The 21,804-nt window shown below is 36.8% G+C and overlaps 1 protein-coding gene across 2 annotated transcripts; it reads left to right on the top strand.

Annotated features, from left to right (window-relative positions):
- The first annotated feature begins 1,419 nt into the window (after nucleotides 1–1,419).
- On the top strand, nucleotides 1,420–21,392 carry LOC116025241 (nuclear pore complex protein NUP214). Of its 2 annotated transcripts, XM_031266401.1 has the most exons (20): nucleotides 1,420–1,811; nucleotides 1,884–2,092; nucleotides 2,226–2,391; nucleotides 3,707–3,853; nucleotides 4,592–4,713; nucleotides 5,594–5,706; nucleotides 6,307–6,446; nucleotides 7,625–7,787; nucleotides 7,908–8,506; nucleotides 8,591–9,459; nucleotides 9,981–10,038; nucleotides 15,887–15,981; nucleotides 16,182–16,239; nucleotides 16,523–16,656; nucleotides 16,737–16,861; nucleotides 17,119–17,458; nucleotides 17,834–18,035; nucleotides 18,125–18,283; nucleotides 18,375–20,336; nucleotides 20,994–21,392. In XM_031266401.1, the coding sequence occupies exons 1-20, from the start codon at nucleotides 1,583–1,585 to the stop codon at nucleotides 21,110–21,112; spliced, it is 6,009 nt and encodes a 2,002-aa protein (XP_031122261.1). In that variant the 5' UTR covers nucleotides 1,420–1,582; the 3' UTR covers nucleotides 21,113–21,392. The 2 variants fall into 2 exon arrangements, with proteins under 2 accessions (XP_031122261.1, XP_031122260.1); XM_031266400.1 differs by lacking the exons at nucleotides 15,887–15,981; nucleotides 16,182–16,239; nucleotides 16,523–16,656; ... (4 more) ...; nucleotides 18,375–20,336; nucleotides 20,994–21,392 and adding exons at nucleotides 10,334–10,391; nucleotides 10,675–10,808; nucleotides 10,889–11,013; ... (3 more) ...; nucleotides 12,527–14,488; nucleotides 15,146–15,544 and having other exon boundaries at nucleotides 9,981–10,133.
- The last annotated feature ends 412 nt before the right edge of the window (nucleotides 21,393–21,804 follow it).

The raw sequence follows: 21,804 nt of genomic DNA, 5'->3' as shown, positions 1-21,804 counted from the left end.
CCTTACCACATTGTAATAACCACAATATTACATATTCGACTTCCTATGTGAGCATCTTATTGGTTTGAGCCGGCGCCCGGTTAAATATAAACTTATACGGAGTATTATTTTATTTCATTATGATTGTTTGTTGCTGACTATAATCATAATGTTATCGTGCTTTCTTATCCATATTATTACCACATGTTTTAGTTATCTGATCTTCAATCATATTGATAGTGTAAATATACTCTCGGGTATTCATATTTGTGTATGATATTGTACCGATTGAGATATAGTCACTCGGGAAATCAAGACCAAAGGTCGGAGGCTCCCGAGCTAATCAGGATCTTATTATAAGGAGAATTGTGAAAAGTCCATCTACAAGCATCTAGCGGGGTATTTATAAGAGGTTGGAGGGGGACACATGTTGGGAGGTCGGCATTTTACACCAAGTGTCTTTCATGCACTCCGCGGTTCGAATGTCTAAAGAAAAGCGTTCACGTGCAGCGGAACACCTAACCAACCAATGGCTCTCGGACCCGATCCAAGCATTACGGTCAATGTACATCTTTAAGGGCTATCTCCTAGGCTTGGGGCCTTGTCAAGCATTCATGTTGGGATCGAGTACGAAAAAGTAAGAGCAGAGTCTCATTAAGCTAATAAGGGAAATAACACTTTATGTCGGGTCGGTCAATACTCGTTCAGGGTCGGAGCATGTTGGGAAAGGATCCACAGTACACTGGGGTAGAATTCGGTCAAATGTTTAGTATATGTAAGTCGACATATCGGGATATATTCCCTATCACATATATTTTTTCATGATCCTTTCAATTTCTCTTCATCTCTCTCTACATTGGTTATACATTATTAAAACAACTAAAACTCTCTCAAATTGATTAACTTAGTTAGTTCGAATCACCTGAAAGTATTGTTATAACGACAATATTTCTTCTAAACTCCATGGGCTTAGTATTAGTCTATTGCAAACAAGACTATATGTGACGCTTTGTGCATTTAGTTATATATGACTATATGAGAAAGGAAAAAAGTATTTTAAAAAACATAATCTTAGCGAGTTGGTGCCTAGTTTAATTTTCAAGCTAGTGTCTCAGCCACACCCTTTATCATTAGGTTCGAAATGCTGAGATGACATCCATTAAACTAAATATATATCTGGTGGGTGTCCGAAATTGAGTGATTGTGCTGGTGAAGCATAACTTTGTGCTAAAAATTCACAAATTAAATTATTGTCAAATATTTTTATTATGATTTTATCTTTATTTTGTAATTTAAATATTATTGGTTAGTAGTTAGTACACGAAAACTGAATTTACTCATACACCCTTCAATGGTGCGAATGTATATGCTGCGGCAAAATAAAGCTTGAAGCTCCCCTTCTAGCTCTTTTCATATATTGCGTTCCCTCCTTTCCCTTCCTTCCCGTCTTTAGCTCTCTTCACTGAACTTCTCGGTGCCGACGTATTTGGCGCCGACGACGTAAAAAGATACTCGGCGCGCTCTATTCCAAAGCTGTCGGAATTGGTACGAAGAAAGTGGTTTGAGTTGCGGCGCCTCTCACGTTTTGTATTGGCAGTGTAAAATGGCGCCTCCAATCTCCAGCTCAAACGCCAATGCAATCATCAAATTGGAAGAAGAGATTGAAGGAGATCAAATCGGCTCCAGGGATTATCGCTTTTGCAGAATTGGAGAGCCTGTCCCCATTAAAGCCGACGGCATTTCGCCATTTGATCCTGAGAACGAGGTCCCTCCCTTGCAGCCTCTCGCCGTCTCCGAACGATTTCGCCTCATTTTCGTCGCCCACTCCGACGGTCAGCATTCTAGTATCTGTATATCTATCTGCAAGTAGTTTTGCTAACTTTTTTCATTGCACTTGGGTTTAGGGTTTTGTGTAGCGAGGACCAATGAAGTTTTGGCGTCGGCCAAAGAGATTAAAGATGAGAGGAAGGAGCTTTCTGTTCAGGAGTCGTGTATTGTGGATATTTCTATCGGATTGGTTTCGATATTGGCCTTGTCTGCTGACGAGTCCTTGCTAGCTGCTACTGTGGGTAGTGAAATCAACTTCTTCCCTGTCAGTACCCTACTCCTCAAGGTAACTGTGATTTATTTTAAAATTTATAATAGTATTTTTTTACTTGTTTTTTGTTTTTTAAATTTTATGTAATGCAGTAGCTTTCTTACTAGTATTTTCTGTCTCTCTAAAAAGTGATCTCATAATGTAATAGGAGCAACAACCATCATTTTCATTTTCCCTCAACGAAAGTTTTATCAAGGACATGCAATGGGCTAAAAAGGAGGAAAGGATTTATCTCCTTCTTTCAAGTGAAGGGAAACTGTATTGTGGGCATGGTCAAAGTCAGGCGAATTATGTAATGGACAATGTTGATGCTGGTAAGTTTATGTATCCCTATGTAAATTATTGACATCTTAAGTTATAGTGTAGTGCTTGGTGTGATGGAATGAAATCATAATGAATGGAGACGATGTATGAGAATAGGTGAAGAATGGAATGGGGCTCTAATTCTTCATTCTGTGCTTGGTATAGGTTGGAATAAAATGAAAGTTATTTCTGAAAGTCAAAATCCCCTCTTAATGTATAATACTTTGAAAAGAATTAATGAGAACTAAAATAGAATTAATCTTATGATTCAATTAAAATTTAGAAGAGATACAGATATCCATGAACACAAAAAAAAAAAAAAAAAAAAAGTGAGTGAAATTCTTATATAACTCCATAAACTAGTAGTACCTATAGAAAAATATATGTGAATGAAAGGTAAAAAAATATTTTTTTAAAAAATCATAAAAATTGAATTTCAAAGGAATAACTTAAAAGAATTTGGATTTAAATGACTGGTAACAATAGTAGGTAAAAGGTGAATTAAAGATTTATGATTGTAAGTAATAAGAATGATGATGGGTAAAGTAGACATCGTGAATAGTGGGCATAAGGAATGAGCATTCAGTTCATTTTTGGACTGAATGAAATTGTGAAGAAAATTTGGATTGGGAATGTCTCTCTGATTCGATTCTTTTGTACCAAGCAACAAAATGGATTTNCATGAACACAAAAAAAAAAAAAAAAGAAAAGTGAGTGAAATTCTTATATAACTCCATAAACTAGTAGTACCTATAGAAAAATATATGTGAATGAAAGGTAAAAAAATATTTTTTTAAAAAATCATAAAAATTGAATTTCAAAGGAATAACTTAAAAGAATTTGGATTTAAATGACTGGTAACAATAGTAGGTAAAAGGTGAATTAAAGATTTATGATTGTAAGTAATAAGAATGATGATGGGTAAAGTAGACATCGTGAATAGTGGGCATAAGGAATGAGCATTCAGTTCATTTTTGGACTGAATGAAATTGTGAAGAAAATTTGGATTGGGAATGTCTCTCTGATTCGATTCTTTTGTACCAAGCAACAAAATGGATTTGAAATCTAGAATCATAACTACATTCCATACTCATTCTTGCATACCAAGCACCAGTTAATGTTCGGTTTCATAGGCAGACTGCTGTATGGCTTTTATAATGTTGAAAAGTGATTGCAAATTTATCTGGAATATCATGAAGACAAGAGAACTTTTTACTTTTATTTTATTTTACTTTTGCCTTTTGGTTGTGTCTCTGTGGACTTGCACATAATGCGATGATATGTGCCCGGCTACCAGTACTCAGTAACTTTATTGCTTTTTGACAGTTGGATGGAGTGCCAATGGTGATTGTGTTGCTGTGGCAAGGAACAATGTCATTAGCATCCTGTCATCACGGTTTGAGGAAAAGTTAAGCTTGGAGCCATCATTCAAATTAATGCTTAGTGATTCTGATGCTGAGTCTGTTATTAGAGGTATTCCAAATTTGATTAGCATTCATGGCTATGATTTTTTAGTATTTTGATGATTTTAGCATTATGAGATTCCCATAGATCTCACATGTTCGTTTGCAACTTGGGATAGACATAATAGGGGCAACTTCTCTCTTTGCTCAAGGTTGTGAGATTGTAATTCCAAGTTCCTTTGAGCCTCATGAATAGTCATACTTACACGCATATATACATATATACATATATATATATACATATATACATATATATATATACATATATACATATATATATATACATATATACATATATATATATACATATATACATATATATATATACATATATACATATATATATATACATATATACATATATATATATATATATACATATATATATATACATATATACATATATATATATACATATACATATATATATATACATATATACATATATATATATACATATATACATATATATATATACATATATACATATATATATATACATATATACATATATATATATATACATATATACATATATATATATATAAGGTTGTATTGATTCAGTAAGAAAGGCATTTATGGAGCAGATACATATTAGCTTTTTCATGTTCTGTTTCATGCCCAGCTCTACCAATTTGTATGCCTGTAAAGATTTCTGTCATTTTTAATAGGCCTTCTAATTCATATTTTTAAAAATTAATCTCTAATTGTAATGTGCTCTCATGCTATACTATGCTGTTTGAATTAGTGGATGCTGTCAGATGGGTTCGCCCTGATAGTATTGTGCTAGGATGCATTCAAGTTAATGATGATGGTGAGGAAACTTATGCTTTGCAAGTCATCACAGGCAAGAATGGTAAAATTGATGATGTGAGTAAAGAATTTCATTAGTTTGATTTAATTTGAAGAGAATGCCCTTTAAAATCAGTGTAGCATACTAACACGTTCTTGCTTGCAACATGTGATACTAATTCTTTTTGGAGATAAGTTGAGTTACTCTCAAATGAAACCATTTTATGTAAATTATGCTAATTCTTTCATTACATACATAATTAGATTCATTTTATACTAATGTGTTATGGAAGATTTAGTGCATTTGTGTCTAGAACTCTTATGAGGCCATAATGAAATAGCTAATGGTAGAAATACCTTTTAGGTATTTGTTGACTAATAAGGAATTGAAGAACTTAAGGTTTGAAGGTCCAGCCGGTAGCAAGCCACCATCCGCCTGAGTAGCAGAAGCTAATATGTGTGAAGATGTGATCTGAGAATATAGTTATATTGCAAATATTATCTTGTTCTTGTAGTATGTATAAGACTATAAGAGTACATAGTACATGCCTATGTATTCATAGGAGAGGAAAGACTCTTATGTTGACAACAGGAAATGCAATTTCTCAAACTTAGGTAGTATTGTGATGAGAGGCTGCATAACACAACAAACTCTTCTTTTTTTATGGTGGTATTGCATTGATCAAGGCAGAATATAATGTTTTCCAGGCACAACAAAACACCTTCTCCAAACAACATGACCTATAGTTTATTGCAGCTTCAATATGCAGTCTCTGTTATCAAAATTTGATGTTAAACATTAACTTCTTTCATAGAAGTTTTTAATGATATAGTAGCAATAATGTTGTATTTTATTCTTAAAATGATTTTGACTGATGCTATCTATTCTTAGATGGTTTTGCTTGTATACAATATCAATCAATGTATTAATAATTGAATTGCAAATTTCCAATTTCAGGACTCCTCCAAGCCAGTTGTTCTGTCCTTCACTAATGTGTTTCCAGATTTTCGTTCTGATGCTGTTCCTTTGGCTAGTGGACCTCATCTCTTCTTTAGCTATTTAGATAATCAGTATGTATTTATTTGTTTTAGTTTTTGAAGTTTAAGATCTCTTCTTGAGCTGTTTGGATGCATCAAGTTTACTATTGCCCATCTTAGAACTATGCTGAACTAATCTACTAGTTAGGTAGGGCTAGAAAATGCTTTAATTTTCACAATTCAGCTTCTACTAATTTGCCTTAATTTTTATTTTTCAATGACTAAATTACTTCCCAAGAGTCTGACATTATGTGTGCCTAAGGTCTATAGTTCAATGAAATCTTTTCTAGGAAATTGAGCAGCAGTTTGGGATGGAAGAAATGAAAGTAACATGACTTAGTTCAGACAAAGGGAACATTCTATATTTCACAGAGTTGGAACCCTTTTCACCATTAAGAAATATGCAGCTGATTTTGCATTTATTTTCATCCTATATCACTGGAGGACATGTCCAACTGATATTGTATTTCTTTTTACCCTATTGCTTTAGGACATGTTTAGTGATTTGCAATTATATTCTTCTTCAGTACTATTCTATTTTTTTCAAGCAAATGAGGATTGCTATATATTTTCTTTGCTCTTGTCCTGTTGTCCAAATGGTTTTGCTCATTGAGTCCTTGTTTGGTTATGCAGTGGGCTTGCATTTGTTGCCAATAGAAAGAATCTGGAACAGCATATTTTATTATTTGGTTGGTCAGTAGGTGAGGGGACAAATGAGGCTGCAATGATTGAAATTCTGAATGATAGTTGGTCTCCAAAAATTGAGGCTCAAGGTGATCATATTTTCTTTCAGAATGACTTACATTTTCTGTCATATTTGGATTGGAATTATTTATTTATTTTTATTTTCACTTGGTGCCTTGGCTCTTCCTCCTTTGTTCTTTGCTAAACACTGTAGTCTTGAAAGACAGTAAAAGTGAATTTTTGGGGATTCCGTTTGATCATCAAAGTGAAATAAATGTTTTGACATGACTTTTTTGATAAGTAAAAGTTGTTAACAGGCTATTAGTACTGGTATCCTTTACTAGTAGTTGAGGGGAGTGAATCATTGAAGAAGATTGGTTTTAGATTGCAAGGGTGTACTTGTGCAATTTGTCCATGCCTTTGGTCTCCATTAAATGCTACAGAGTAATTAGCTGTATAATGAATTAATGATATGGCATTCCTCTCTCTCTCTTCACATGAGATCTAAGCTAACAGAGTATAGATGCACTTTTAGTCTGTCTAGGTTCTGATTCTGAAAGTACAACATAATCTTAAACAGCAATCATGGACTCATGGAGTATAAAACAAATTGTAAGTGTGAGATAGAAGTATGCGTGCAACCTCAAGCAAACAAGTCTGTAATCTAAACATGATTTATATATTTTTATCTTGATCAACTTCTGCATTTCAATGAGTTTTTTTAAATTTTTTTTTTAAATTTTTTTTTAATTTTTTAATTTTTATAAATAAATGAACAGAATGAGGTGCTCTGGTCTTGCATGGAATGTTGGATTCTCATAAAGAAATTAAATTCTGGTCAATTCACGATGTTAGATGGAGTATGTTTTGTTCCCGAATCCCTCTACTATCCGTAGTCTATCTAAAGGAATTTCTCTACAGTAAACTGAAGAGTTTAAATGCACTACTGATGCCATCTATTTAAGGTCTTCTCTCTCCCCCCTTCTCAGAAATAATATTGAAAACCTGATGAAATCTTACTTTGCAATCTGATATATTTGCAGTGCTTAATCTGAGTATGTAACCTACAAAAGTGAAAGAATGTAAATTGTCTAGGTTGGTTAAATAATGTTTTTAACTAGATTGATTGGAATAATATTTTTTAGGGCTGGGACCACTTTGTATGTTTTCTGAATCAAGTGTTTTGCCTCTTTGGGCTCTCCATTTGCACCTTGAAACTTTTTTCCTACAGTTGTCTAATATCATGCTTTATTTTCTGGTGTTTCAGAATCTGGAGATGATATTTTGGTCTTGGGGCTTGCCATTGACAAGATTTCCCAACAGAAAGGACTCAAACTGTTGCTTGGAGAAGAAGAAAAAGAGGTTTCACCCTGCTGTGTTCTTCTTTGTCTTGCTGGTGATGGAAGGCTTTCAGCTTTTCACTTTGCTAGGTACTCCGCCCTTCTTGTACTTGTAATTTCATTATATTTTCATTTGCCTTGGTGGCACGCTACTTTTGCTAGCGATACAAAGCATCTTTTTCTCAAGAATTTGGAACAATTTCTCTGTAGTGCTGCAGGTGCCTCAGCTACATCACCAATCTTTACCTGTTTTGATGAAAAAGAGCATACTTCTACAGTGGCGCTATCTGATCATGTTGCTTCTGAAGTTCAGATAAAAGATGTAGAAGGCACGGGGATGAAATCTAAAGAACTAAATATAAGCGAATCAGATATAAAAGCTGCAGGAGTTGCTCAACAGGGTACCCAACCATCTGTGCTTTCCCAAGAGGATATTAGGACCAGCAATCAGGGACCCAAACCACTTCTGAACTTAGGGAGTGAGGATCAGCATAAACTCCCTGTTATGAAGCCAAGCCAAGATAGGGATGGATTGCAATCACCTGTGTTTGGGAAACAAGATGAAAATTTGAAACATTCATCAGTGAATGCATCTCAGCCTGCAAACCCAGAAACTCTAGGTAACAGTTTAAGTATGAAAGCAGTTCATACAGCAGTTGAAGCCAAGACTAGTATAGGTTCTGCTTCAGGGACCTCACCATCTGTGCTTTCCCAAGATGATATTAGGACCAGCAATCAGGGACCCAAACCACTTCTGAACTTAGGGAGTGAGGATCAGCATAAACTCCCTGTTATGAAGCCAAGCCAAGATAGGGATCAGCATAAACTCCCTGTTATGAAGCCAAGCCAAGATAGGGATGGATTGCAATCACCTGTTATGAAGCCAAGCCAAGATAGGGATGGATTGCAATCACCTATGTTTGGGAAACAAGATGAAAATTTGAAACATTCATCAGTGAATGCATCTCAGCCTGCAAACCCAGAAACTCTAGGTAACAGTTTAAGGATGAAAGCAGTTCATACAGCCGTTGAAGCCAAGACTAGTATAGGTTCTGCTTCAGGGACCCTGCCATCTGTGCTTTCCCAAGATGATATTAGGACCAGCAATCAGGGGCCCAAACCACTTCTGAACTTAGGGAGTGAGGATCAGCATAAACTCCCTTTTATGAAGCTAAGCCAAGATAGGGTTGGATTGCAATCACCTATGTTTGGGAAACAAGATGAAAATTTGAAACATTCATCAGTGAATGCATCTCAGCCTGCAAATCCAGAAACTCTAGGCAACAGTTTAAGTATGAAAGCAGTTCATACAACAGTTGAAGCCAAGACTAGTATAGGTTCTGCTTCAGTGAAAACCTCAAACAATTACAGCCAATCATTTGGAAAAAGTATGCAAACAGGACATGCTATGGGGGTGCAAGGGAGGACACAATCAACTGGTTTTTCTAATGCTGCGTCTTTTACTGGCACCCTAAAAAGTGATGAAAGATCTCCCTTACAAACCTTTGGTAACATTCAACAAAAAGTTGCTGGTAATTCTGATAGAACTACACTCTCTTTATCTGGAGGTCATCCCCAAAGTTCTCCATGGACTCAGGCCCACTCAACCTCAGTTGATTCTTCTAAGCAAAAAGTCATGCCTTGGGCTGAGAGCATTAAGTCATCATCTTTGTTGCAGCAAAACATTTCATTGCAAAAGCCTTCAAAGCTTCAACCTGCAAGAGATGCTTCTGAAAGAATACCGTCCAAGCAGTTTCGCAGCGTAAGTTATTTATGATCTATTAAAATAAATTGCTTGGGTACTTTGTTATCCCATGTTAGCATATAGATCATTTGACCCCTAACTTTTACTGTTGACATTTTTGTACGCCTTTTGCTGTATGAGAGTTGCAAGAAGTACCCTTTAAACTATGGCAGGAAAGCTAAGCACCGTTACTTTGTTCTGATTCTATTGATCTCATTCTTGTTGATTATTGTTGGGAATAGCATTCGGGGATAATATTACCCTTTCAGATCAAGCTCTTGGATTTATGTCTTAATATTTATAGAAAATGTTTTACCTACATATCCTTTATAGTCATCTTATATGCTGGTATTTGAGATATTGTTCTCTTCTGGTATTTCCTAAATTACTGCGTACTGAGCATCTGAGTGTATCAGATTTATCTTTGCTTTAAGGTGCCTTCATAATGTTATGTTTCTTGCAGAGTTATTAGTTTCTACCTCTTTACATATGGTTGAGACTTGAGATATGTGCATAGTTATATTTACACCTTTCCTCAGGTTGAAGAAATGGCCAGAAAACTGGATGACCTTCTAGAAGGGATAGAAGGTGAAGGGGGTTTTATGGATGCATCCATTGCTAGCCAGGAGAATTCAGTTATAACTTTAGAAAAAGGCATACAGGCTCTTTCTGATAGGTGCAGGCTGTGGAGGGTAAGCTTTGATTTTATTAATTTAAAAAATATCTTTCTACTTTAGTCATAATAATTGTATACTCCACATAGAAATTCATATTTCATTACTTCAATATCCTCTATGCAACTTTGGAGTCTGTCTTTGACTATTTGTTTATAAGTTCATCATATTTCAGTTATGGTTTTGAATCTCAATTCTTTTTCATCTCCAAATTGCAGGGAATAATGGATGAGCGGCAAGGAGAGATCCAGCTCCTCCTTGATAAGACAGTAAAAGGTACATACTGATGATTAAGCTATATTAACTTATTACTCTTTACAGTTTTTCATTGCTCCTGTTGGATAGATTGCTTACTGGTAGAATGAATTCTAACGCTTAAATGATGATATGCATCCATAATCTAAAATTTTTTAGCATAGTCATGAAACTTTTGTATATTTATATCCATTTGATATGCCTGAATTCAGACAAGATTATTTGTGTTTCTGTTATTCACTTTTTTGGCAAATAAATATTTGAATCTCTTTGAAATTGGTTTACGCCTGCATAAAATTTCCAGTTTTGGCAAAGAAAGTATACATGGAGGGCATTTTCAAGCAGGCCACTGATAGCCGATATTTGGATCTCTGGAGTCGCCAGAAATTAAGTTCTGAACTTGACTTGAAGCAGGAACATATAAGAGATATGAACAAGGTGATAAGGGGTTGAATTTTCAGGATGATAAATCCCTCCTTTTAAGATTTCATGATGTTTTTACATTCTTCCTTTTTCAGGTCTTAACCAATCAACTCATTGAGTTGGAAAGGCACTTCAACATTCTTGAACTAAATACTTTTGGCGGAAGTGATGGGATGCAAATGAATCGTAGAGCTTCCCAAAGCAAGCATGGGCAAGGAAGGTAAGATGGTTAATGTCTCCTTAGTCTTCTGAAGATGCTTAACTTTATCTCAAGTTAGTAACACCCTTCTACTTTATGTCTTTATCAGGCAATATAAAGAAATCATTTTAGTTTTGACATTTTCTTTATTTGCTGGAGTAAATCTATGCTCCTTATGCGGAAAACTAAAATGGTGCTTGAAGACAAACAAAAATTAAATAAATGAATGAATATGTGGATAGTTTTGACATGACTATGTCATGTTATTTGCACTGCAGGAATGTCCAGTCCTTGCACAGCTTACGTGACACAGTGAATGCACAACTAGCAGTAGCAGAGCAGCTCTCTGGAAGCCTCTCAAAACTGATAGCTGATTTGAACATAGATTCTTCTACAGACAGGCGTAATGTTAGAAAGGAATTGTTTGAAACAATTGGACTGTCTTATGATGACACTGCTTACAGCACTCCAGCTAAGGAAATGGTTTTGAGTACCCCATTGAACAGGGAAAGATCTGTTTCTTTTGCTGCTAAAGAGCAGTCCTTGAGAAAGCAAATGGATGCTGCAAAGAGTTCTGAACCAGAAACAGCAAGGAGGCGTCGAGATTCTTTGGATCGGGTAATATCCTCTATATCCAATTATCCATAATCATTTTGAATAATGAAATATTGTTTTGATGGACTAATTCGAGGATATCTTTTAACCATCACTATTTTTGAAAGTAGATATTTTTCTGTGCAATCTTCAGGGTGTATATATAGTATTCCAAATGCACCTCTTTCCAATTAGTGGATGAATTAGAAATACAATAAACAGATAGATGAGCACTTATAAACAATGTTATTAAAGTCAAACTGTAAATTGATCTGTGACCTGACCTGGGTTCTACTGCTAGATATTTTAATAATTATTTAATAATACATATAAATTTTTTTAAAATACAAAAATTTATAATATATTTTTATTGTGCCAATCTTACTGCTCTGCATGCAGAGCTGGGCTAGTTTTGAGCCTTCCAAGACAACTGTAAAAAGAATTCTCCTGCGAGAAGATCACCAGAAGGTAAGTGCAAGTAGAGCATCTTTGTCAGCTGATAAACAGCAGCTCAATTCTCAGTCATATGATAGATCAGCTGCCGCTGGCTCAAATCTCTTTGGTGCATCTTCAACCTCTTTTCAACAATTCAAAAGCACTGGTTAGCCTTGCCTCCATAAAAGAATCTTCTGTTATTTTTCTCCGACTCTATAGTAGCTTTTATTTATAACTTTACTGCAAATAATCCAGGATTTCCGGATATCTCAGAAAAACTATCTAGTAGAAGTCCCGCTTCTTCCCAATGGGCTGATGCCCTTGGAAAACCTGCGGAGCAACCTTCATCAGCTAGAAATTTTTCAATTTCACCACTGGCATCTTCAACCTCTTTTCAACAATTCAAAAGCACTGGTTAGCCTTGCCTCCATAAAAGAATCTTCTCTGTTATTTTTCTCCAACTCTATAATAGCTGTGATTAATAACTTCACTGGAAATAATCCAGGATTTGCAGACATCTCAGAAAAACTATCTAGTAGAAGTCCCACTTCTTCCCAATGGGCTGATGGCCTTGGAAAACCCACAGAGCAACTTTCATCAGGGAGAAATTTTTCAATTTCACCGCTGGCTCAAACCAAGTCAACTGTTTCTGGTCAAAGCATTTCTAGGGAAAGTGGCAAATTAACTAATGAAAATTCAACCAGCAACACTCTTACTGGGAATTTGGCACTAGGTCACTCAAAATTCATTCAGCAATCTGAAACCAAACCACATCTGATGACAAACTCTACTTTGCGATCAGAGTCTCCAATACCACTGAAGGTTTCCCTGGACAGTCAGAACCCTGATGGTAGACAGCTGGTTGATACCAATTTAACGGTCAGAGATCAGAAGAATGTACCGATAGCAAGAGGATTTATGCCAACTGAATTAAAGACTAGTTCTGGCTTTTCCTTCTCTCCTGCAACTGTTACTGATCCAGCATTTAACCTCCCTGGGAATGCAATGGCCTCAGAAATTTTGCTAAATAGAAGTCAGGCTGGTGGAACCTCAATATCTACTTCTGTTCAATCTGTGAGTTCTTCGTTACCTTCAAAAGCCGATTTTTCGTCACTATCTACTTCATCATTTAGTTCCCCATCAGTCTCAAAATTCAATTTACCATCAATGTCTACTGCATTGTTTGGTTCCCCTTCACCTGCAAAAGTCAGTTTACCATCAATATCTTCCACTTCTTCACCAGGAGCAAATACACCAACCTCATCAAGTGAACTAACATCAGATAAATTTTCATCCATTTTGAAAGCCAGTTCTGATTCCAATCAAATGATCTCACTATCTCAGTCGTCAGGTGCTTCTCAAACAAATTCTGCCTTTCATTTTCCGAATTTTCAGAAAGTGGGCTCATCACCCATTATTCCTGAGAGTAAAAAATCTGATCCTAAATCATTGTCTCAACTCCCTACTTCCAATATTGATTCAAAAGATGATACAAATTCTGCAACAACACCTTCCCTTCCAAATGGTACACCCAAGACAGAGGCTTTGACTTCACAGCCCGAGTCATCTATTGGTACATCCAAGTCACCAGTTGGATTCTTGGTCCAATCATCATCAATAAATGGACATTCAGAAAACTTACAATCTGGAAGTCAGATGAGCTCAGCTAGCCTTTCAAGTCCTACCTTGGGTGTGGGATTGAATGTGATACAGGAACAGTCATTTGATGCAGCAGTTTCTCCATCGACAGCTGTATCAACTTCTCAAAGTGCCAGTGGGGAAAAGAATGAGAATACTGATGCATTCATAGACGAGGATGAGATGGAAGAGGTAGCTCCTGAGACCAATCAGGCAACTGAGCAGACATTAGGCAACCTAGCTGGGTTTGGAATTGGAGGTCCCACTACTGTAGCTGCTGCAAAGCCTAATATATTTGGTACCTCATTGTCTAATAACACTCCAACTCCAACAAGCTCTACCTTCACAATGACAGCTCCTAGTGGTGAGCTATTTAGACCAGCATCTTTTAGTTTCCCATCACTACAGCCACCACAGCCTCCAAGCCTTGGTAGCTTTTCTGGTGGCTTTACTACCAGTAATGTAAGTCAAGCTCCTACTGGAAGTGGGTTTGGTCAACCAGCCCAAATTGGATCAGGACAGCAAGCTTTGGGATCCGTCCTTGGTGCTTTTGGACAGTCAAGACAGTTCGGTGCTGGACTAGCTGCAAGTGGTTCTGCATCTGCGAGTGGTTTTGGTACCAGTTTTATAAGCAACAATTCTGGTGGCAGTTTTGGAGGTGGGTTTAGTGGGGTCTCGGCTGTGGGTGGTGGATTTTCTAATTTAGCTTCTGCTGGCGGTGGGTTTGCTGCTGCTGCCACCACTGGGGCTGGTGGGTTCGCTGGTGCCGCTGGGGCTGGTGGATTTGCTGCTGCTGCAACCCCAACTGCAAGTGCTTTCGGTGCTGCTGGTATGTTGTAATCTCTCAGCTGTGTTAGTCTTGTTTTGTTGGGGATGATTATCTCAGTGGGTCTGAAAATTGGCATTCTCCTCCCTGAAACTGAATTTCCTACTCAAAGGTGTATCTCGGTAATGGGGAGAGGATGAAGTATTTTAGTATTCATCTAATAGTTTGGGTTACAGTCTTTCTTACAAGACATTTTATCCATGAGAATATGAGTGACCAACATCACAAGAAAATTGACCAAGTCTTGTAGAGAAGCCAAATATATCATTGTGCACCTAAGGGGTCCACCTTGCAAGGTGGACCTTGATAAAGCTTCATTTTTTATATCTACAAGTTCATTTTTAGTATATTGCAAGTAAAAATGAACTTGTAATAAACTAAAACTGAACATGCAGTATATTAAAAATGAACTTTTATCGGGGGACCATCTTGCTACATGAACCCTGGTCCATGGTATAAGCATTGCTGAGAGAATATATGGGCCTAGAAGAGAGTTAATATTTAATTTGATAAAACATAAGGAGTAGCCATAAACTATTTTTTACATGATTTGATGGGGTGTGTCATGTGTGTGTGTTGCTATGATGATGCCTAATTTCCATCCACACGATTACTTCCCTGCTCAACTTATTTCTGATTTTGCTATGACAAATGATATAGGTGGTGGGTTTGGAGGTTTTAGCAGCCAACAAGGCACAGCTGCAGGCTTCTCTGCATTTGGTAACAGTTCAGTTGCTGCAAGACCCCCATCTCAACTCTTCACACAGATGAGAAAATAGTGAAGGAATTATCAACATGGGTTGGGTGGCTGTGATTTTGTTATTACTGCAATGTTTTTGGCAATCTGTTCTTCTGCTTAATTGTAGAAATTGCACTAGTGTACCAACCCATCGAAATCATCAAGGCTTCAATTGCATTTTGTATACACACCTATCATTTTCCTTGAAGCTATAAGCTATTGTGACAGTACCATACTTAGTTTCTTTGTTTTCATACAGAATGGAAATGCAAATGGAAATAGACTATAAGCATAATGGGATTGCGTCCTCTTAACTTGCATCCTTGCTTTCCGGTGTGTTTTGCATTCATTCAACTCCAGATTCAGGAGATGAAAAACACAGCAATCTCCTCAGCAAATTATGGTTTAAATTGCAATGTGGGTGGATCACTATTCACTAATATGTATTCATTTTTAGTATATTAAAAGTTCATTTTTAATGTATTATAGATTCATATTCATATAATACATTAAAAATAAATTTGCACTATATATCAATACTTTACAATGTGAACCATGATTTGCCTGGCAACAATTGATCATAGCTAGAAAAGGAAAAAGTGTTCACAAAAAAAAAAAAAAAAAAAAAANTGACCTTCTAGAAGGGATAGAAGGTGAAGGGGGTTTTATGGATGCATCCATTGCTAGCCAGGAGAATTCAGTTATAACTTTAGAAAAAGGCATACAGGCTCTTTCTGATAGGTGCAGGCTGTGGAGGGTAAGCTTTGATTTTATTAATTTAAAAAATATCTTTCTACTTTAGTCATAATAATTGTATACTCCACATAGAAATTCATATTTCATTACTTCAATATCCTCTATGCAACTTTGGAGTCTGTCTTTGACTATTTGTTTATAAGTTCATCATATTTCAGTTATGGTTTTGAATCTCAATTCTTTTTCATCTCCAAATTGCAGGGAATAATGGATGAGCGGCAAGGAGAGATCCAGCTCCTCCTTGATAAGACAGTAAAAGGTACATACTGATGATTAAGCTATATTAACTTATTACTCTTTACAGTTTTTCATTGCTCCTGTTGGATAGATTGCTTACTGGTAGAATGAATTCTAACGCTTAAATGATGATATGCATCCATAATCTAAAATTTTTTAGCATAGTCATGAAACTTTTGTATATTTATATCCATTTGATATGCCTGAATTCAGACAAGATTATTTGTGTTTCTGTTATTCACTTTTTTGGCAAATAAATATTTGAATCTCTTTGAAATTGGTTTACGCCTGCATAAAATTTCCAGTTTTGGCAAAGAAAGTATACATGGAGGGCATTTTCAAGCAGGCCACTGATAGCCGATATTTGGATCTCTGGAGTCGCCAGAAATTAAGTTCTGAACTTGACTTGAAGCAGGAACATATAAGAGATATGAACAAGGTGATAAGGGGTTGAATTTTCAGGATGATAAATCCCTCCTTTTAAGATTTCATGATGTTTTTACATTCTTCCTTTTTCAGGTCTTAACCAATCAACTCATTGAGTTGGAAAGGCACTTCAACATTCTTGAACTAAATACTTTTGGCGGAAGTGATGGGATGCAAATGAATCGTAGAGCTTCCCAAAGCAAGCATGGGCAAGGAAGGTAAGATGGTTAATGTCTCCTTAGTCTTCTGAAGATGCTTAACTTTATCTCAAGTTAGTAACACCCTTCTACTTTATGTCTTTATCAGGCAATATAAAGAAATCATTTTAGTTTTGACATTTTCTTTATTTGCTGGAGTAAATCTATGCTCCTTATGCGGAAAACTAAAATGGTGCTTGAAGACAAACAAAAATTAAATAAATGAATGAATATGTGGATAGTTTTGACATGACTATGTCATGTTATTTGCACTGCAGGAATGTCCAGTCCTTGCACAGCTTACGTGACACAGTGAATGCACAACTAGCAGTAGCAGAGCAGCTCTCTGGAAGCCTCTCAAAACTGATAGCTGATTTGAACATAGATTCTTCTACAGACAGGCGTAATGTTAGAAAGGAATTGTTTGAAACAATTGGACTGTCTTATGATGACACTGCTTACAGCACTCCAGCTAAGGAAATGGTTTTGAGTACCCCATTGAACAGGGAAAGATCTGTTTCTTTTGCTGCTAAAGAGCAGTCCTTGAGAAAGCAAATGGATGCTGCAAAGAGTTCTGAACCAGAAACAGCAAGGAGGCGTCGAGATTCTTTGGATCGGGTAATATCCTCTATATCCAATTATCCATAATCATTTTGAATAATGAAATATTGTTTTGATGGACTAATTCGAGGATATCTTTTAACCATCACTATTTTTGAAAGTAGATATTTTTCTGTGCAATCTTCAGGGTGTATATATAGTATTCCAAATGCACCTCTTTCCAATTAGTGGATGAATTAGAAATACAATAAACAGATAGATGAGCACTTATAAACAATGTTATTAAAGTCAAACTGTAAATTGATCTGTGACCTGACCTGGGTTCTACTGCTAGATATTTTAATAATTATTTAATAATACATATAAATTTTTTTAAAATACAAAAATTTATAATATATTTTTATTGTGCCAATCTTACTGCTCTGCATGCAGAGCTGGGCTAGTTTTGAGCCTTCCAAGACAACTGTAAAAAGAATTCTCCTGCGAGAAGATCACCAGAAGGTAAGTGCAAGTAGAGCATCTTTGTCAGCTGATAAACAGCAGCTCAATTCTCAGTCATATGATAGATCAGCTGCCGCTGGCTCAAATCTCTTTGGTGCATCTTCAACCTCTTTTCAACAATTCAAAAGCACTGGTTAGCCTTGCCTCCATAAAAGAATCTTCTGTTATTTTTCTCCGACTCTATAGTAGCTTTTATTTATAACTTTACTGCAAATAATCCAGGATTTCCGGATATCTCAGAAAAACTATCTAGTAGAAGTCCCGCTTCTTCCCAATGGGCTGATGCCCTTGGAAAACCTGCGGAGCAACCTTCATCAGCTAGAAATTTTTCAATTTCACCACTGGCATCTTCAACCTCTTTTCAACAATTCAAAAGCACTGGTTAGCCTTGCCTCCATAAAAGAATCTTCTCTGTTATTTTTCTCCAACTCTATAATAGCTGTGATTAATAACTTCACTGGAAATAATCCAGGATTTGCAGACATCTCAGAAAAACTATCTAGTAGAAGTCCCACTTCTTCCCAATGGGCTGATGGCCTTGGAAAACCCACAGAGCAACTTTCATCAGGGAGAAATTTTTCAATTTCACCGCTGGCTCAAACCAAGTCAACTGTTTCTGGTCAAAGCATTTCTAGGGAAAGTGGCAAATTAACTAATGAAAATTCAACCAGCAACACTCTTACTGGGAATTTGGCACTAGGTCACTCAAAATTCATTCAGCAATCTGAAACCAAACCACATCTGATGACAAACTCTACTTTGCGATCAGAGTCTCCAATACCACTGAAGGTTTCCCTGGACAGTCAGAACCCTGATGGTAGACAGCTGGTTGATACCAATTTAACGGTCAGAGATCAGAAGAATGTACCGATAGCAAGAGGATTTATGCCAACTGAATTAAAGACTAGTTCTGGCTTTTCCTTCTCTCCTGCAACTGTTACTGATCCAGCATTTAACCTCCCTGGGAATGCAATGGCCTCAGAAATTTTGCTAAATAGAAGTCAGGCTGGTGGAACCTCAATATCTACTTCTGTTCAATCTGTGAGTTCTTCGTTACCTTCAAAAGCCGATTTTTCGTCACTATCTACTTCATCATTTAGTTCCCCATCAGTCTCAAAATTCAATTTACCATCAATGTCTACTGCATTGTTTGGTTCCCCTTCACCTGCAAAAGTCAGTTTACCATCAATATCTTCCACTTCTTCACCAGGAGCAAATACACCAACCTCATCAAGTGAACTAACATCAGATAAATTTTCATCCATTTTGAAAGCCAGTTCTGATTCCAATCAAATGATCTCACTATCTCAGTCGTCAGGTGCTTCTCAAACAAATTCTGCCTTTCATTTTCCGAATTTTCAGAAAGTGGGCTCATCACCCATTATTCCTGAGAGTAAAAAATCTGATCCTAAATCATTGTCTCAACTCCCTACTTCCAATATTGATTCAAAAGATGATACAAATTCTGCAACAACACCTTCCCTTCCAAATGGTACACCCAAGACAGAGGCTTTGACTTCACAGCCCGAGTCATCTATTGGTACATCCAAGTCACCAGTTGGATTCTTGGTCCAATCATCATCAATAAATGGACATTCAGAAAACTTACAATCTGGAAGTCAGATGAGCTCAGCTAGCCTTTCAAGTCCTACCTTGGGTGTGGGATTGAATGTGATACAGGAACAGTCATTTGATGCAGCAGTTTCTCCATCGACAGCTGTATCAACTTCTCAAAGTGCCAGTGGGGAAAAGAATGAGAATACTGATGCATTCATAGACGAGGATGAGATGGAAGAGGTAGCTCCTGAGACCAATCAGGCAACTGAGCAGACATTAGGCAACCTAGCTGGGTTTGGAATTGGAGGTCCCACTACTGTAGCTGCTGCAAAGCCTAATATATTTGGTACCTCATTGTCTAATAACACTCCAACTCCAACAAGCTCTACCTTCACAATGACAGCTCCTAGTGGTGAGCTATTTAGACCAGCATCTTTTAGTTTCCCATCACTACAGCCACCACAGCCTCCAAGCCTTGGTAGCTTTTCTGGTGGCTTTACTACCAGTAATGTAAGTCAAGCTCCTACTGGAAGTGGGTTTGGTCAACCAGCCCAAATTGGATCAGGACAGCAAGCTTTGGGATCCGTCCTTGGTGCTTTTGGACAGTCAAGACAGTTCGGTGCTGGACTAGCTGCAAGTGGTTCTGCATCTGCGAGTGGTTTTGGTACCAGTTTTATAAGCAACAATTCTGGTGGCAGTTTTGGAGGTGGGTTTAGTGGGGTCTCGGCTGTGGGTGGTGGATTTTCTAATTTAGCTTCTGCTGGCGGTGGGTTTGCTGCTGCTGCCACCACTGGGGCTGGTGGGTTCGCTGGTGCCGCTGGGGCTGGTGGATTTGCTGCTGCTGCAACCCCAACTGCAAGTGCTTTCGGTGCTGCTGGTATGTTGTAATCTCTCAGCTGTGTTAGTCTTGTTTTGTTGGGGATGATTATCTCAGTGGGTCTGAAAATTGGCATTCTCCTCCCTGAAACTGAATTTCCTACTCAAAGGTGTATCTCGGTAATGGGGAGAGGATGAAGTATTTTAGTATTCATCTAATAGTTTGGGTTACAGTCTTTCTTACAAGACATTTTATCCATGAGAATATGAGTGACCAACATCACAAGAAAATTGACCAAGTCTTGTAGAGAAGCCAAATATATCATTGTGCACCTAAGGGGTCCACCTTGCAAGGTGGACCTTGATAAAGCTTCATTTTTTATATCTACAAGTTCATTTTTAGTATATTGCAAGTAAAAATGAACTTGTAATAAACTAAAACTGAACATGCAGTATATTAAAAATGAACTTTTATCGGGGGACCATCTTGCTACATGAACCCTGGTCCATGGTATAAGCATTGCTGAGAGAATATATGGGCCTAGAAGAGAGTTAATATTTAATTTGATAAAACATAAGGAGTAGCCATAAACTATTTTTTACATGATTTGATGGGGTGTGTCATGTGTGTGTGTTGCTATGATGATGCCTAATTTCCATCCACACGATTACTTCCCTGCTCAACTTATTTCTGATTTTGCTATGACAAATGATATAGGTGGTGGGTTTGGAGGTTTTAGCAGCCAACAAGGCACAGCTGCAGGCTTCTCTGCATTTGGTAACAGTTCAGTTGCTGCAAGACCCCCATCTCAACTCTTCACACAGATGAGAAAATAGTGAAGGAATTATCAACATGGGTTGGGTGGCTGTGATTTTGTTATTACTGCAATGTTTTTGGCAATCTGTTCTTCTGCTTAATTGTAGAAATTGCACTAGTGTACCAACCCATCGAAATCATCAAGGCTTCAATTGCATTTTGTATACACACCTATCATTTTCCTTGAAGCTATAAGCTATTGTGACAGTACCATACTTAGTTTCTTTGTTTTCATACAGAATGGAAATGCAAATGGAAATAGACTATAAGCATAATGGGATTGCGTCCTCTTAACTTGCATCCTTGCTTTCCGGTGTGTTTTGCATTCATTCAACTCCAGATTCAGGAGATGAAAAACACAGCAATCTCCTCAGCAAATTATGGTTTAAATTGCAATGTGGGTGGATCACTATTCACTAATATGTATTCATTTTTAGTATATTAAAAGTTCATTTTTAATGTATTATAGATTCATATTCATATAATACATTAAAAATAAATTTGCACTATATATCAATACTTTACAATGTGAACCATGATTTGCCTGGCAACAATTGATCATAGCTAGAAAAGGAAAAAGTGTTCACAAAAAAAAAAAAAAAAAAAGAATTTACATTAGCATTTACTCGATTCCTCTCCATCTATTAATCTGCAGCTCAATCAAATAACTGTAATTTACACTCACTATATTCTCGATGTAATAAACACATTA

The sequence above is a fragment of the Ipomoea triloba genome, chromosome 7, assembly GCF_003576645.1.
Source record: "Ipomoea triloba cultivar NCNSP0323 chromosome 7, ASM357664v1".
Lineage (NCBI taxonomy): Eukaryota > Viridiplantae > Streptophyta > Magnoliopsida > Solanales > Convolvulaceae > Ipomoea > Ipomoea triloba.
The sequence above is the reverse complement of the archived record's forward strand: the minus strand, read 5'-3'. Positions and strand labels throughout refer to the sequence as shown.

Bases quoted from the DNA above. Each gene is read 5' to 3' on its own strand.
- LOC116025241 (XM_031266401.1), top strand. From the start codon at position 1,583: ATGGCGCCTCCAATCTCCAGCTCAAACGCCAATGCAATCATCAAATTG. The intron at 10,039-15,886 runs GTTTTATGGATG...AAGGTGAAGGGG, and splicing joins AGGGATAGAAGGTGAAGGGG to GTTTTATGGATGCATCCATT. The intron at 16,862-17,118 runs GTAAGATGGTTA...TTTGCACTGCAG, and splicing joins AGCAAGCATGGGCAAGGAAG to GAATGTCCAGTCCTTGCACA.